General features: G+C 46.8%; 1 protein-coding gene across 1 annotated transcript; it reads left to right on the forward strand.

Moving 5' to 3' along the window:
• Positions 1-776: 776 nt before the first annotated feature.
• HHATL (hedgehog acyltransferase like) lies at positions 777-17,180 on the forward strand. Its single transcript, XM_088150334.1, has 12 exons — positions 777-892; positions 3,828-3,979; positions 5,171-5,238; positions 6,643-6,756; positions 7,666-7,860; positions 8,551-8,760; positions 9,595-9,766; positions 10,675-10,819; positions 13,320-13,355; positions 13,542-13,743; positions 14,626-14,767; positions 16,949-17,180. Exons 2-12 carry the CDS (start codon positions 3,874-3,876, stop codon positions 17,071-17,073), a joined length of 1,515 nt encoding a protein of 504 aa, XP_088006460.1. The 5' UTR covers positions 777-892; positions 3,828-3,873; the 3' UTR covers positions 17,074-17,180.

The raw sequence follows: 17,180 nt of genomic DNA on the forward strand, positions 1-17,180 counted from the left end.
GGTCTTCTAATAGAGCAAGCAGGCTGGTAACCAGCTGAAGCGATGAGGTATAGCAAACACGATGTGTACACATGACTCTTGCATTGTCACGTTTGTCTGAATGGGCAGGAAACGAGTGTCAAGCCAAGCCACAAGTGACCGCAGTCAAGGTGGTGGTGTGTCTTGCTCTGACGTTGGATGCTCTTCCACTGACAACGTTGAAGTCAAAGCCAACTGCAGGAAAAGGCCGGTTCCCTTAAGTAGCCAGACCCCATGGGCTGCTCCTGCCCCAGCATATCCCCCCTCTCCCTTCCCTTCCAAAAACAGAGAGACCTGGCTGATCTCCAGGCTGAGCTTCAGCAACCTTCAGACCACGACTGTGGAAGGAAGCTGTGCTATTCCTCGTTGCACGTTCGGTCTTCATGCCAAGGAGCCCTTGATGCTCCAGAGTGACCCTTTCTCTTGCAAGAACTGCCACCTCAGGGATCTCCAATGACAACTCCCAGGGAGCGAGCAATTTAATCCTGCTGACCCAGAAGCAGCGGCCAGAAAACACAACACCATGATGGAACTGATCTCCTGGCTGTGTCCTATCAGCTCCTCGATCGCCCTGTCCCCCTCCCCCACCCCAGTGCCCTGGATTAACTTTGGCCGTGCCTTTTGCCAAGACCACTGCTGTTCTGGGCTGTCCTCAGCTACTGTTCTGACAGACAGTTCCTGGGCCAACCCTTCTCTCTGCAGATCTGCTCCCAAATAAAAATATCTGCAACCAGCCACCTTCCACTCTTTGCTAATCTCCACCAGGGACCTCCAGGGGGGAATTCACCAGCCCAGCAGCTCGTACCAGGGGCTTTCAGCGGGACCAGGGACCTTATCTTCATGGCTTCTTAAAACTTCACATTCTCTGAAAGAGGTTAGCCGAGGCCCACTCCCCTCTTGACCCCAGGTCTGCCCACCCCCTCTCCTGATTCCTTAGGCTCCAGTGCCAACTCTTTCTGAAGGTCAGTGAAGGTGAAGGGGGAGGCTGCATGCTGCCAGGAATATGTGGGTGGAGATTTGGGTAAAGATTGCTTCATTGGGAGCAGAATGAGTGACCCAGAGAGCTGACTGCAGAGGGCTTTTAAATGGGCAGGGGGTATGAGAGTTTGGGACGATGCCTGGGCAAAGAACTTGCTTAAAGGAGTGGGGGCTTGCAATTTATAGTAAGGGGCCTCTGGCAGGGGGGGGATCCTTAAACCAGAGGTATACCCCACTTTTTCGGTGCCGAGCAGTCCCAGCATTGCATCAAGCACCAATGCCCTACAACTGAGACAGAAACAGAAGAAGTGAACTTTTGCCAGAAGAAATAGCCGCGTTCCTCCCTCCATGTCTATCTCTAGCCGGTGTCTCTCCAGTATGCAAGCTGGAAAGGGACCCACCGCCCTGTTTGCTATCATCGCCGTGCAGCAGGCTGCAGATAACGCCGCTCTGAAACTAAAAGGGGAACAGGTGGTGGCCTCGTGGTCGCTGGTCTTCTTTGCGTTCCTGCTGGTTAGCCTTGACTGGTGGAGATGGCATCTTCTGAGTCCTCAAGAGCGGAATGAAAATAGTTAATACAGCTGAGTGAGGATGGAAGGGAGTTGAATGGAGAGGCTCACGCACAGACCAACACACAGCAACACAGAGAGAGAATTCTTCTCTCGGGCTGTTCTTCAGAAGCTTTCCTTTATTAGCCCAGAAGTGGAAACTAACCACACAGACCAAAAATGGGGACAATCGATATTTCTAAGCGTCTCTGGCAGCTTTGTGATTTGACTCCTTCCTCTGTAGCCCATAATAAAGCTGAAGGTATTGATACCAGCAAAATTGGAGTGAATTGATAAAGTTAGAGTCAGACTGGGGTCATAGACTATTGGGCTTCCACCCCTCAACCGAACATGCCAACAAGCTCTGTGGTTAAGTTTGCCAAAGAGTTGAAACAGGAAGATATTGATCAGGTGTGAAGTCAGCTAGCAGAAGAACAGGAACAGAGATGCAGAGGTGTATTCAGATAAAGCCCAAAATAAAGATGTTCTAAAACCATGAAGTGTCCCAGATACAGAAGATCACCAGTTGGCATGGATACCACCATACATGTGGTTTTGAGACATATTCTATTATTACGGAATGTTAGCTATTAAGTACACATGCTCAACTATGTGACCAATCATGTAACCTCTGATTATGATGCTGTTTTTGAAAAGATATAAAAGTTTCGTGCTTTCTATTTTCAGGGCTCTCTTCTTGGGAAGGGGTCCTCAATTACTAAGCTGCCTTAATAAATGAGTAAATGAGTTTCTCAAGTCCAGTCTTTTCATTGGATTAAAGGGCTGGGCTGAAACCACGATTTGTGGCCAACAGTATCCCTGAGGTGGGACATGGGACAAAGTCAGATATTTCATTAACCAGGGTGCAAAAGAATAGAGGTCTAATTCTGACATCCAGGGTGGTCCAGTGGGGAAGGTGCTGGATCAGGAGCAGGAAGACCCATATTCCACCTCCTGGGAGACTTTGGGCCAATCTTTCTTTTTCTGTCCAGCCTGCCTCAGAAGATTGCTGTTGAATGTGAACGAGGGAGACTCAGGTTGTAGTCCTTCCACAGATGCTCCTTGTGGGACTTTGGTCCAAATCCGTCTGTCTCAGCTCAGCCTACCTCACAGGGTCATCATTGTGGGAAGACACAGGAGGAGGAAGTGCCTGGAGCTCCTGGAGGAAAAGCAGCTCATAAATCTAACAAATGAAATAAATTCATTCAGCAGTTCAAACACTGATCTGGGGAACCACATGATGCAAGCTCCTCCCCATTCCATTAAAGTCAATGAAATAGAGATCTTTGTGTGCCTGGTGGCTGTGAGAAACAACAACGTAGAAGGCGGGGAAGGCCTGAGAGTAAAACACAACAACACAAGAGAAATGTAACTTAACTCTTCAATTTGGGTTGAAGAATCCAAGGCTGGTTGGACTTGAAGGTGTGCTTCTGTAATTTTTCCAGTTGGATAGAAAAGAGACATTCTGGAAAGGAAGATGTCTTCTCTTTACTGGTGGTCTACCATGTCTTTTAATATATTTATTCTAATTTATTTTTCTAGGTTTCACAGTCTGATATTTTCCCTGGCTCTTCCCAGGGTTTGGAAGGTAATACTTACAGTGGATGGGAATTTTGAAAATTCCAGCCCCCAGATCTCAGGGTCAAGATTGGGAAAGGCTGAAATAAATATTCAGCAAAGCACATTCCACTAAAAACCGTTCCTCAGGTGGTGGCTACCATCTTGGAATCCTAGAACGAATTGTGTCTGTCAAATCACTGAGTCCAACCCTCGTTTATGGCAGAAATCCACATTAAAGCATCCGGACTGATGGTTGTCCACGCTCTAAAATGTGACCAGAGAAATTGGAATCTGTCTGAACAAAGGCAACTGTGTTGATTGGGAAACTACAAACTGGGAAGAGAGCTGGGAGGAGCTGAGGATCTTTTAGCTTTGAGAAAAGATTATTGGGGGCGGGGGCGGGATATGATAGGACTCTTGCCGTCTCTGTTGCATAGAGAAAGGTCAAGATGTCTTCGTTCTTGTTCCAGAGAGCAGGACACAGAAGAATGGATTCAGGTTTAACAATAGAACCAAAGACCCGGAGCAACAGTGGAATCTCCTTCCTTGAATGTGTTCAAGCATTGGCTGGGGATCGATTAATTTCCAATTTAATTTGCAATCCTGCACTGAGCAGGGGAGTGGTCTAGTTGTCCTGCAAGGTCCCCTCTGACTCCAGAATTCAATGATTCTGTGGCCATGTTTCTCCTTCCTCAATTTCCCCCCCCCCTCTCTGCCCCACAGGTCTGGAAGGCCCTGGGAGTTGGTCCTTCAAGTGCTTCTGTCCGACATGGGCATTAAAGCGGCATTGCCTACCTATGAGCTGGGGCTGTACGCCCTGGTTGTGTCCTGTGCCATCGCTTACAGTGGGCAGGAGATCTTTGAGAGCTCCAGAGGTAATGGTTGAAAAATCCCTTGGGGAGGGGGAAGAATTTGCATTGGGCCCCCAGAATTCTCTCTCTTTTCCCATCTGCTCCTAGAACAATCCCCTTACAGATGTGTTTTGATATGGGGTGGAGGCTGGGCCTTCTTAAGACACTGGGGGCCACATGTTTATAGAAATCTCCATGACACACAACGCAACACACACACACATTCTTTCTTCGCACTATGTATCTCCCTTTAATCTTCCCCTTTGCAAGTTAGCCCAGTTCCTTAAACTGCTGATAGCATTTCTCGAAACTTTTCTATGTCCCTTTTTAAGTGCAATGCTGAGATTAGAGGGACAGAAAACCCCATGTACTTATACCTTAACACAGTTGTGAAGAATTATTAAGATTATGGGTTGTTTTTTTTTAATGTCAAGGCTTCTCAAATTCAAATAGAAGAGAAACTGGATCCAAACCAGTTTTACAGAATAGCAGTAGAGTGGCCATGGATCATATATTATTTGCGTTCCTCAAGACAATGGAGCACAAAGATCATGTTCATGTCCACGGGGGAGGGGCAAGTGACATCAGCGCATCATGACATCATCATGCAGATGATGTCACTTATGTGCAACCGATGCAAATTACATCTATTGCATCAGTGGTGTGATGATGCCATCAAGCCTGTGGGGTCATCATGGCTTGTACCAAATGCTGTGATCCCTTGAAGATGTCCACACCTTCTTTGAAAGGCCTTCAAATCCTTGCTAGGTGGAGGTTGTCTTCTTGTCTGCAAGTCAAAAGCAACGGGCATTTTTAGCAGATTCCAGAAAACGTGCCTAAATCTGCCATCTTCAGTAATGTCTTCCACTTTGGTTTACGACCGCCTACCCTTGGAAGTTGAAACCCTTTTAGGATCTCATGCTTCATGAGGGTGGATACATCTAGAAATGGCCAACTAACCAACACAATTTGCCATGAAGCAATGAAGTTGGAATAATGGGAAGTAAGCTTTTCCAAGGGTCTGTCTTCCAGATGTAATTTGGAGAATCTCAGGTTGGATATGGAAATAGGGCATTATTTTCTTGCTGAGAATTTCCCCACCAGTAATGTTTATGGGTGGGAAGATGCCCTGACCCGCATCATTTGCACAAGGTCACCGTGTTATGGGTGATGCCACCTTACAACAATCCTTTTTTTCTTCCTTTCTTTTTTCAGATAGCATGAATCGAAAAGCTTTCCGCGAAAACATAAAGCCAGGATGGCATTATTTTGGCAGGAAAATGGTAAGTGGAGAATTTGGGTAGCAAGATGAAGAATACATGAATGCGCTTTGTTGTTTACATTTGGTTCTTAAGATCCTACACTTATATCTAGTGTGATAAATTTATTTGCCAATTAATCCCTTTGCTGGAGATTATGCATACCTTTAAGTGATTCACACGGTAGCAGGCGTTTTTCTTCTTTCTCTGCTCCTGGGAAATTGGAGCAGGGGACATGTAATGTGCTGATGGCGCATACGGTGGCTTGCTTGCTTTTGTCCTAAGGCCATGCGTGAACCCAGATAATGTGCTTTGTAATGTGCTGGTACGGTTGCTGCAAACCAGTTGTGGTTTGTTTAGCAGATCGTGGGCAAGCAAACCATGGCTTGCTGCAAAATGTGGAATGTCTTCTTATTGTTGAGAGACTGATCCCTGGGAATCTCCAAAAGAATGGGCAAATTCTGCTCTTGTATTCCCATTATTATTATTCAGAAGTACGTTCTGAACGTTGACATTCTGAATTTTATGTGTCTTATGGGACTGTGTCACTTAATGCAGAATACTTCTTGAGATGAGATGTTTGTATATTCTTTGTGCTTTCCCATCATTTAGTTCCTTATCCAACTATCATCTCTCTCTCTCTCTCATCTATCTATAGCTATCTCTTTCTCTCCCCAACCATCCATCCATCCATCCATCCATCCATCCATCCATCCATCCATCCATCCATCTCCATTATCTATCATCTATCTATCTATCATCTATCTATCATCTCTATAATCTATCATCTAATTTCCCAACCCTCCGACCCTTCCTATCTCTCTCTTCTCTATCATTCTATCATCTTCCCTCCATCCATCCATCTCTATCGATCTATTATCTTCCCATCCATCCATCCATCCATCCATTATCTATCTATCCATCATCTATCTATCCATTCATCTATCCATCCATCATCTATCTCTATCTCTGTATTTATCATCATCTCCCCATGCAGCTACCCATCTCTATCATCTCTATCATCTATCTATCTATTATCATCCCTCTATCTCTATCTATTGCTCCATCCATCCTCATCTCTTTTTCTCTATCTATTGCTCCATCGCTCCATCGCTCCATCGCTCCATCGCTCCATCCATCCATCGCTCCATCCATCCATCCATCCATCCTCATCTCTCTTTCTCTATCAGTCTCCCTTTCAGTTTCTCTGTCTCTGTCTCTCTCTATATGTAAAGTGCAAAGAATCTCTGGACTTCCTCCGTAAAGTAAGTCCGGTGCAGACCAATCAGTCCCCTGAGCCAGTTCCTTCTCATGCTAACAGGAGCAGGATTTGTACCAGCCGGCTCACCCAACGTGGGAAGCAACTTGTGCACCAAAACAGGAGTTTCTCTGCAGTGACCAGCTCGGTTCTTGGTTCTGTCCTTACAGGATGTAGCCGACTTCGAATGGGCCATGTGGTTTACGTCGTTCAGAAACTTCATCCTGTTTGCTCTTTCAGGGCACGTCCTTTTTGCCAAGATCTGCTCCATGGTGTCTGCTCAGGTATGTGGATGCTCAACCGTTGTGTTCTCCCAAAAGACAGCAGTCCCTGCCACCCTCTGGCTGTTCTTGGAATCACACAAGGAACACATCAACAACTCACCCCAGGGATTCCACAACAGGTCTGAGATGCTAACCTGCTCAAGCAAAGCCGATTCTAAATCCCAGCTCTTCCTCCAGCTGTCCCCAAAGGAGGTCCTTTCATACAGCCCAACATCAGTAATGTAGGCTGCAATGCACATTTAAAAAAAAAAAAGCAAAGCTTTGATTGTTCCCTATGGCCACCATCTTGACCATACCCTGCAGACACCTTCACTCTCCTGCATGAAGCCCCTACCTGGGTGTTCTTCACCCCCATGGACTAAAATTCCCCAAGATTAGTCTTTGTATACATTATGCAGATTTTTTTTTTTTTTTTTGGAGAAGACCAAAATGTCCTGTATTTTGCATTGCTCAGGCATATTTCACACACACCTGCGTGCTCTTTGTTTCATTTTGGAGCAAATGTGTGATGTAGGCCTGGAAGTGATGGGGAGGGGGCTTCCGGATGGTGGAAAAAAATAATGCAAGAACTTCAGTAGATGTTCACGAAGGAGGAATCTGTTCCAACCGTGCGGTGCTTGGCCAGAGAAGAGAACTGTGGAGACCTTGGTGTTCTCTGAGCTTGGTTGTTTTCTTGCACACATTTTGTTATCTGACTACACATCTGCAAGAAAACATCTGCAAGAAAACAACCAAGCCCAGAGAACACCAAGAAAACATCTCCAAGAAAACAACCAAGCTCAGAGAACACCAAGGACTCCACAGTTCAACCCTGAGCTACATATATTCTCTCTATATTGGTAGCAGAGAAGAGAACTCAAGGACCTGGGATCAGATGGACCAACTGTCTCTTTATTCATATCCTCGCAGCACAGGTCTGTGGTGTACATGATGTACGGCATTCTGGCTGTGCTGGGAACCATGGGAAGCAACTACCTGATGGTCATCCTGTCCCACTGCTTGGTGCTCTACACCGTGGGGCTGGCTAAACAGAGGTGGCTATGTTTCATCGCTGGTCTCTGCAGCCTAGCTTCATTCAAGATCGAACCCTTCAGCTCCTGGCAGGTGGGTAGGTCCTCCTGGTCTTGCTCCCAGCTCTCCAGAAACTTGGACAATACAGCTAAGACCTAAATCTTTATTGTAAGGCTGGAACACATCCATAACAGTGGGTGGACAGTCCTTGAGTGAGCAGGACAGGCAGCAGACTATTTGTACCCCATCCTACAAGGATTGTATGGAACGTTATGGCCTCCTCTTCCATGACTTTAGGCTTAAATAGGAGATTTTAATAAATGAAAGAGGAAAAGAATCTTTGAGATGACCTCCCACCTTCCCACTCTCCATCTCTCTGCGGCTCCCTTGGCATTTCACTCTTCCATTAACTCCAGGAAGAAACTCTAGGACAGTGTTTCTCAACCTTGGCAACTTTAAGATGTCTGGACTTCAACTCCCACAATTCCCAGCATGGCTGGCTGGGGAATTGTGGGAGTTGAAGTCCAGACATCTTAAAGTTGCCAAGGTTGAGAAACACTGTGTAGGAGGATCTTGCTTAGGTGTCATGATCCAGTCCCTTCAAGGGGGAATCCTGACCTTCAGAAAGGGATGGGGGATTTTTTCTTCCTGAGGAATCAAGGAGAAATGGGGGGGTAGGTGGGTTGGGGGAGAACTTCAGGCAGTCGGTGTGGGCTAGTGACAAAATTCTGCGACAATCTCTTTCCTTTAGTATACGCGTGGTAACTGTCTTCTTTTATCCAGAATGGCTTTGTAACAGGAACTTTCGATCTTCAAGATATTCTCTTTTACGGGGGGAGTGGATTCACCATCATGCGTTGCATGAGTTTCGCCCTGGAGAACTGCGAGAGGACAGAGGGAAATTATTCTGTCTTTGCCCTGCTGAAATACAATTTCTACCTCCCCTTCTTCTTCTTTGGACCTGTCATGACTTTTGACCAATTTCATGTCCAGGTAAGCGTCACCTGTCCTCCACCCCTGTGGCCCGTGGGCTGTCTCATGGTCACTGGTGTTTCTCAGCCAATCAAGAAGGGGGAGGAAGAAAGGAGGTGGGAGCACCGTGTAGGCCCCCTTCAGCTCCTGCTTGGTGGGCTGCAAATCTGGCAAATGAATAAATCAACAGGCTGGGCTTCCTCCCCATTGTGGTCTTCTGGCCACCCATTGTAAAGGAAGGCACAGCTGACCTTGGCCAAGGAAGGGGCAAACCATTAAGGGGGGACTTGCAAGAGAGATGAGACAGAGTCCTGGGAAAGAGGGAAGCGTGAGAAAGGGAGTCAAAATTAACCTGCCTCGCTTTGGTTGAGCATAAGGTGGGGCAGAGAGAAATGGGAGAGGATTTCCAGATTGATGCCAGCCCTTTGAAGTAGGCCAGGTCCAGAAACAGGCATGGCAGGGATTCAAGGAATGCTACCTTACTGTTGTAGGATAGAACGGCAGAATCTGGAAAGCCTCTCCAAGTTTCTCTCTGTCCCATCTTATGCTAACTCAAATCTAGGCAGGGTAATTTCGACTCCCTTTCTCACGCTTCCCTCTTTCCCAGGACTCTGTCTAATCTCTTTTGCAAGTCCCCCCTTAATGATTTGGCCCTTCCTTCCTTCCTTCCTTCCTTCCTTCCTTCCTTCCTTCCTTCCTTCCTTCCTTCCTTCCTTCCTACCTACCTTCCTTCCTTCCTTCCTTCCTCCCTCCCTCCCTCCCTCCCTCCCTCCCCCTATTCCCCACTGTGCGTTCTATGATGGGGCCAGAAGTTCTGAGAAGCTCTATGACCTCCTCATTTTTCCTCGGCCACAGGTTCACAACCATGAGCTGCAGCGTAAAGATCGCGAGATGTGGCACATCAGCATCCATGCTGCCGTCCACCTCACAGCCATTGTGGCTGTGGATGTTTTTTTCCACTTCTTCTACATCCTGACCATTCCTTCGGACCTGAAGTTTGTGAACCGTCTCTCCGACTGGGCGCTGGGTGAGCATGTGTGCTGGCTGGGGAATTCTGGGAGTTGAAGTCCACCTATCTTAAAGAGGTTGGGAAGCACTGCAGTGCAGCTAGCTAAGAATCTTCACTGGAAACTTGACTGGAGCCACAATGGACAGTCATTTGTCTTCTGTGAGTGAGAAGATGCAGTGTCCATTATACCTATGGTAGTTTCAGCCCATTGTGTCTTCTTCCCACTTTTCCCGTGGTTCAGTGGACCCTTTGCCCTATGTTTCCTGGCCTTGATGCTGAGCAGTTGTTGGTTGTTGACATAACTGACATCTCTGCCCCGAGAACCACTGGCTTGAATGCTGCGTAGGACAGTGTCTCTCTGAAATTATATTCAGCTGCTGGCTAGTCTGGCTTCTCTCCTTGGCATGGATGAGGAAACATCACCTTACCTTCTGATGTTAGACTCTCCCATCTAAGGATTGCAGAAAACTCAAGCAATTCTGACGCCTTAACACATCCTGGGCTAATTCTGCTTCTGGTTCTCTTGGGTTGAATTGTCTGAATTTGGCTTTGCTCATGGGCCTTGGAAGCCTAACTCCAGCGAATGCTACCCATTACCTCTACCATATTTGGACTCCAAAAATCCAGATGATGAATAGGGCGCAGCAGAGTAATTACAGCCTTGGTCTGATCACACAGAGAGCTAGGGAGGTGCCCCTGAAGCAAATATTCTGAAACTGGGAAGTGAGATAGTATTAAGAAGAGACTCAGGTTGGGAAGGTAATGCGCTTAATCAAGCTTAGATTAGTCTTCCTGTGGACTCTGCTTCATGATCTGGTCTACCATGTAGGGCTGACAGATGGCTGTACTACACATTATTCTTCATGCAACCTCACTGTATTGTCCTTCTGTGCTCCTCTTCCTCCTCCTTCCATTCTGCTCCACAGCTGGCCTGGCATACTCCAACCTGGTGTATGATTGGGTGAAAGCCGCCGTGATGTTTGGGGTCATCAACACCATTGCCAGGCTGGACCACCTGGACCCACCGCAGCCACCCAAATGCATCACGATGCTCTACGTCTTTGCGGAAACGTGAGTTGCTGCTGATAGCTGTGGGAGCAGAGGCTTTCCTCGGCCTGACTGATCTGCAGGAAGGGAGGGTGGCAACAGAGGGGTTGAACTTTGGAACAGCCACAGGCCTGTAAAACTTTTTGACCCATTCTATTGATTGAGTTATATAGCACAATACCACAAAGGACTCCCAGGGAGCAATAAATAAAACTGCACAATGCACTATCAGTTCAAAAGTCCATGGTAAATGAAACAAGTACAAAAATAGAATATAAGATTAAATTAGAAATGAGATCACAACCAACCTCATGATGGCATTGTCCATTAATTCCCAAGTGCCCTCTGGAACAACTCTGAATAGTTTGTGGAAGGTTCTTACAAACAATGTCTCCTGGCCCCACAACCAACTTCTTCTGGAATAACTGTAACAGACTCTGATTGGAGAAGGAGATCTTGAAGGTCTCTAGGCACCCAACCATAAAGCGTTTAAAACTAAAACCAGCACTTTAAACATGTAACGGGTGGAAGGAATAACCTTGAGGAACTGAAGGAAGAGCTGCAACCAAGACAATGGTCAGATAAAAGAAATCTGAGTCTGGGACAGAACCATAACCCGAGAAAACATCTCAGACAAGACCCTTCCTAATTCTCTCAGAGATGAAGGGAGGGAGGCAGAAGCACATTGAGACTTGCAAGATTCTGTTACTATAACTTTATAGCAAAAGTAATTTTGGCCTGCATGACTTGAGTTTCTCAGTTTGGTCTACCTCGAAGGGTTGACAAAACTGCACCCAGAAATCTATTGACAGCCAATGGAAGGCCTGTGATATAGATGTGATATGATCACAGTGATGAGCAGTGACTAACAAGAGGACTGCTACATTCTGAACCAATTTGAAGTTTTTGAGTAGCCTACAAAGTGTATTGCAGAAGTCCATGATAACATCATGAGTTACTGTAGGAACAGCTTCCCATTCCACATAACTGATATACCACCTAGAGCTGGACAAATACTCCTTGCCACATTCTCTACCTGCCCATCCAGCAGCAGCTGCGAGTCCAGAAGAACCCCCAAATTATGCACCTGCTTCCTCAGGGGCAGGGCTTCCCCTTCAAGAGACAAAGCTGAAGCCAACAACAAATGATGGTGAGCAAACAGCAACTCCATCTTCCTTAGGTTCATCTTTAGTCTCTTTAGTCCCATCCAGACCTGAACATACACCAGACCCTAGGACAAGTCCTTAACATCGGTGGTGGGACTCAGAGTGATGATGAACAGTACAGCATTCTGATGACACTGGATCCTAAATGATGGATGACCCTGCGTGTAGATATTAAAAAGCGGGGGGAGAGGTCCAAACCCTGTGGCACTCCATGAGGGAGTAGCCACCAGGCTGACCTCTCCTGTCCAGAAACCACTGACTGAGACCACCACCCAGGAAAGATCAGAACCATTGCAGAGCAGTGTCTTCAATCCCCTTGCAGGTGGTCTACAGGGATATCATGGTCCATGTATTGCACTGCCAAGAAGTCCAATAGGACTTAAAGGGATGCAGAACCACCACCCAGGTCCCAATGCAGGTCATCAACCAGAGCAACCAGTGAGGACTTGGTCCCCCTGACTAAAGAGTTCCAGACAGTTCTCTTCTAGGGTGTTTGGCAGTGGAATTTCCACCAGCTACACAACAACCTTCTCCAGAGGAGAGTGATTGGAAACTGGACCATTGTCAAGAAGAGTTGCATCTAAAGTGGGGTGGGGGGTTGCTCAAGGATGGGGCACACCGTAGTCTCCTTCAAGACTGCTGGAACACACCTCTTGAAGTGAGGCATAAACAATCTCCCAGGTCCAGCCTTTCTTGCCCCTCCAGCCCCATACCAGGACCATAGATCAAGTCCACCTCTGCCAGTGATCATGCTGGAAACACCATATCCACTTTATTGGAGCCTCCAGGCTAAAAGGAGTCCAGATAGTGTGGCCTGATATTGTCCCAATCACCATATCAATCACCACCCATCAAGAGTTAAGGTTTTGGGGCATCTGAGTGACTTTATTGGCAAAATGCTGTGCCAGACGATCACGGTAGCCAGACAGCAGATCTACTTTCTCTTCCATCCTAACAGCGAGGTAGCCACCTTAAACCATGTTCCTGGGCAATAGCCCATCATCTTGGAGGGTCTGTAGGAGGACTCAGAATCAGCAAGATGGTGGGCAGAACATGCAATGCAATGTCCGTCCATTTGTACACGAGTCAACATTGCATGCACATTCAGAAGGGATGGGATTTGCATCTTGGAGATGTACCAACTGCCATCTTGCCAATGTTGACCCCCCCCTCCCCCTACAGATGCCTTAGTAAGGGAGGAGAAGCATTCATTGACTGCTCATTCAAGTTTGGATGTAACATTTTGATCTGGGGAAGGGAACGGATCCTACGCTGGCCACATAGATAGGTGAATATATGTTGCACCATAAGAGCAATTAATAAACTAAGTTGCTTTTATCATTTGTATTTGTCTCCAGGCACTTCGACAGAGGGATTAACGACTGGCTGTGCAAGTAAGTCGTTTTTGGTGGCAATACCTATTGGTGCTTCAGAATTTCAGGAGACGTTGTCATCTCAGAACAAACGTCGCTCCTGGGATGGAAGCCAACAAAAACCCCTTGATCCTTCACCGACGAGAGAATGTTCCCACCAGCCATTCTGCTGAACATCACCTGCCTTGTTGTTGCTTTGATTTCCAGATATGTCTACAATTATATTGGGGAGGACCATGACAACATCTTGAAAGAACTGATGGCCACCATCTCCACCTTTGCCATCACCACCCTCTGGCTGGGTCCTTGCGAAATCGTCTATATCTGGTCCATCTGCAACTGCTTTGGCCTCAATTTTGAGCTGTGGGTGCAACAGTTCTTTCAGCTGAAACCGTTTGCTGAAAAAGAGGTGCTAAGTCCATCCTTCATGCGCTGTGTCAACTTTGTGAGATCTTCCAAGCCAAGCATGGGGAATAGAAACTCTACAGGCCTAACTGAATTCTCAAAAATTGCTCATCTGAGCCACATGGGTGCACAGAAGTGTTATACTTTTTAATTTATTTTCCTCCAAACTAATGGCATCTTGAAAAGAAATCATGCAAAAGGGCTTGAAATTCTGCCCATCGGTCTCTCAGCAGGGTAACTCCCCCAAAAGGACAAAATGAGACCAGGTTTAGTGTGGCATGAAAGTTGGGAAAAACAAGAGGGAGTTGGGCCAGATCCAAATGGGGGCTGCAGAGAAAAACGTTCCCCCATGCACCCCTATGGAAGAGGCAGCTCCAACAGTCTCAGCCCCCTCTCCTGCACTCTCCCCTCCCTCTCTCCCTTACGTGAACCAGAGCAGGGCATGTGCAGAGCAAACACACACAAATGCAATGCCAGGGGAGAGCAGGAACACCAAACAGCCACCACATGTTACTTCATTACACAGAAGAAAATACAGACAACGGGTATGTATTTTCTTCTGGTCGAATTTTTCTGGAAGAAAAATCTAAACTGTTTGGCACTATTGTGACCTCTTCTTCCCCAAATCTTTTCAAGAAACAAAGCATTATGAATGAAGGTGTGGAGGGCTACTCATGAACAAATGGGTGAGTCCCAACCTCCAGATGTCTACGTGCCCATGGCCTACATATTTTAGTGAGCTGCGTATTTTTCAACAGGATCTGTTCCTTTTTAGCTTTAGGACTTCTTCTTGCCACACACCAGGACCAACCAGAAAATCTGGGCAGGAAAATGAGGTGAGAAGTGTTCCCTTCCTCTTTGTCTCACGGATGTCTCTTCTCGGCAGGCCAATATGTCGGAGGCCACGTCTCGGCGAGTCAGAGGCATCTTTGGGGCAGCTAATTTCTGGGCTATTGTCCTCTACAACATCCTTGCCCTCAACAGCCTGGACTTCGCCCTTCTTGTGGCCAAGAGGATCTTCTTCACTGGTAATCTTCTGGCTCAGGGGCTCCAACCTAGTCAGTTTCACGGTCTGTTCTGTCAGTGTCACTGTTCACCTGTTCCCTCCTGTCAATTTCACTCTGATGAGCATTAGTCTCCTGACCTCTAGGAATGACCACAAACCTGCAGATTAATTTGCTCGGCACCCCTGTGTGATCTCTAGTACCTGCGATCTCCAAGGCTGCTCTGTAGGGTGGGAATGGGGGCGGGGAATGAAGAGAAGCCAGTGACAAAAACCAGGTTGCACCGTAAACTCCACCCTTTCTTGATGGTGTCACTCACACACACACACTAAAGGAGCAGAGCTTGCTACGTGCAGTGTAATTTTTTGTCATTTTGGCGAATAGGGTTGCATCCTGTAGAGAGACCTCTGTCTCTGTGTTCTTTTACCCTGTCCCACACCACGTTGACCTTTGCTCAGCCCTTTCTTCAGACACCATCCATTCCTCTCATCTCCTTCCCTTCACATTAGCCATCCTTTAGCCCAGTGTTGTCCAAACTTGGCCACTTTAAGATGAGTGGACTTCAACTCCCAGAATTCCCCAGCCAGCCTGGCTGGGGAATTCTGGGAGTTGAAGTCCACTCATCTTAAAGTGGCCAAGTTTGGACAACACTGCTTTAGCCCTTTCTCTAAATTTCTCCCCGTTTTTCATGCAACGCCCCTCTGAGCAGCCGAGGTACGCATATTCACATTTCTACAGCAGAAAGCCATTTCAAAAACCCATCTCTTCAATTCCCCCTGGACCGCTGGAGTGTCGTTGTCTTCCCACCCACGTAGAACGATTTTCTTTGTCCATCCCCAGGCTTGAAGGAACAAAGTGCTCTGTAAAATATCAAATTCAAATCTCTGGAGTTTAGGTCAGCATCACATTTGCATCTCATAGAAGTTATGCAGGTTTTCTAGATGCTGTCATACTAGAGAGTTTTGTCTCTAGGTCTGGCCTTTCGCTAGGGGTTTCAAGACTGCCTCCCCTTAAATTGGAGGGGCATATATAACTTTAGATGATATATTAGCTACTGACCAGTAGGAGGCACTACACAGCCCTGTAGAGTCCTTGGGGTTCTCTGAGCTTGGTTATTTTCTTGCAGACGTTTCGTTACCCATCTCAGTAACATCTTCAGTGCTAGAAGGGAGTGGGGTTTGCTCCCTGTTTCTATGCAGTAGCTTGTCCTGTCAGTGTGGGTGGGGGAGAGGTTTTCTCCTTGGTAGTTCCTTGATTAGGCTGATGTTTACTGCTTGATTGTTTGTCTGGCGCAGTGTTTCTCAACCTTGGCAACTTTAAGATATGTGGACTTCTGCTGGCTGGGGAATTCTGGGAGTTGAAGTTCATATATCTTAAAGTTGCCAGGTTTGAGAAACACTGGTCTGGTGTTAATCCTGGTATTAATCCCTACTTATCTGAGCACTGATTGCATCTTAACATCTTAGACCAAGCATCTTAGACCAAGCTAAATCCAAAAATGCGACGGAATTCCTGGAAGCTGGGTATTCAGACAAGTCAGCCATCAACAGGCACATAGAGATAGACAACATTGACAGACCATTCAAAAGAGACAATAAAAAGGAAACAAAAAGACCAGAACACCTCCTCACCAGCAATCGACACCCAAATAAGCAGGGATTAACACCTGATCTAAGAAAGGGGTGTAGCTTTGAAGGTGTAGCCGCAGCCACCATCTTGACTTTTTTACTTTTTTGACCCCCACTGCTGGGATAAAATGCAGACCGTCACGGCTTAGTTGCAGAAGGTCCTGAGTTCAGCAGCTCCAGGAAAGTCTTGGAACGACCGAACTCTTGAAGGACACCCCAAGGTTCAGTGTGGAAAAGGACTATTCTCCTGATTCAGGAGAAGGTGATCTCCTATGCTTCTGATTAATTGCCCTGCATCTCCTGAAGTTTCCTCCGAAGTGTAGGAATGTCTTTTCTACTCAAAACTCCCCTTGTTGGGTTCTCTCATTGAACACCAATTCCCTTTGAAGCCTTGCAGGAGAAACGCTTGGAAAGCGAGTTTAGTCTTCCCCGGTGGGATCCTCTGGATATTCTTATTCATCCTCCATCCAGTTTTGTGTTCCTCAAGAGATACTGTAGCCCAACCAAGGCAACTCCACATTGATGGCCTCTCTCTCTCTCCATCTCTCTCTCTCTCTCTCATTCTGTCTTGTTTCAGGTTTTCCTCTCAGCACCCTATCCATCTGGTTCATCACATACTGTGGTGTGCAACTGATCAAGGAAAGGGAACGGATCCTGGCCATGAGAGACGAGGAGAATGGCAACAAGGAGAAGGCAGAATAATGAAGAAAGGCAAAACCACAGATCCCACTCCAGGGCTTCCGAGCGATGTTTAACCCAGGTGCCCCAAAGCTGCAGAAGAGCCTTGAAGCTCTCCTGGGTTGCTCAAT

The sequence above is a fragment of the Python bivittatus genome, unplaced genomic scaffold, assembly GCF_059951505.1.
Source record: "Python bivittatus isolate LINGU-HERP-01145 unplaced genomic scaffold, Pbiv_v1 ctg000610_np1212, whole genome shotgun sequence".
Lineage (NCBI taxonomy): Eukaryota > Metazoa > Chordata > Lepidosauria > Squamata > Pythonidae > Python > Python bivittatus.